We start from the raw sequence: 491 nt of genomic DNA, 5'->3' as shown, positions 1-491 counted from the left end.
TTCGCTGTCCTCCAAGTGCATATACGACACCCTGTGGGGACAACATAAGCAGAGATGTTGAACCTAGACACTTAGTGCATCCCCAGAGCAGGTGAGGCTCTCTGGAAGGCCTGACCCCCTTCCAGGCCTCACAGTAAGCACCGAGGCATGAGATCCTGTGAACGACATGGTGTATGTCCAGTGTCCTAGAGCATCATGTGCCCGGGGCTCAGTTCATGCCGCAATCCTAACTTTTGCTCTCTTCTGCTCCTTGCAGCCCACTCCCTTCAGGACTGGGATCAGACTTGTCTGGGTACCATATGGGGCTTCTGACAGGTGGGCTTCTGACAGGTGGGCTGCTGACAGGTGGGCTGCTGACAGGTGGGCTGCTGACAGGTGGGCTGCTGACAGGTGGGTTCCTGACAGGTGGGCTCCTGACAGGTGGGCTCCTGACAGATGGGCTCCTGACAGGTGGGCTCCTGACAGGTGGGCTCCTGACAGGTGGGCTGCTG

General features: G+C 58.2%; 1 protein-coding gene across 1 annotated transcript in view; it reads right to left on the bottom strand.

The window, feature by feature from the left end:
- LOC116082521 (interleukin-3 receptor class 2 subunit beta-like) overlaps positions 1–491 on the bottom strand; it is a 6,425-nt gene that overhangs the window by 4,417 nt on the left and 1,517 nt on the right. Inside the window, exon 4 of the mRNA XM_031359426.1 lies at positions 6–31. Coding sequence (XP_031215286.1) covers positions 6–31 — 26 coding nt within the window. The remainder of the gene's footprint in view (positions 1–5; positions 32–491) is intronic.

The sequence above is a fragment of the Mastomys coucha genome, unplaced genomic scaffold, assembly GCF_008632895.1.
Source record: "Mastomys coucha isolate ucsf_1 unplaced genomic scaffold, UCSF_Mcou_1 pScaffold11, whole genome shotgun sequence".
NCBI lineage: Eukaryota > Metazoa > Chordata > Mammalia > Rodentia > Muridae > Mastomys > Mastomys coucha.
This window is presented reverse-complemented; position numbering and strand designations above follow the sequence as displayed.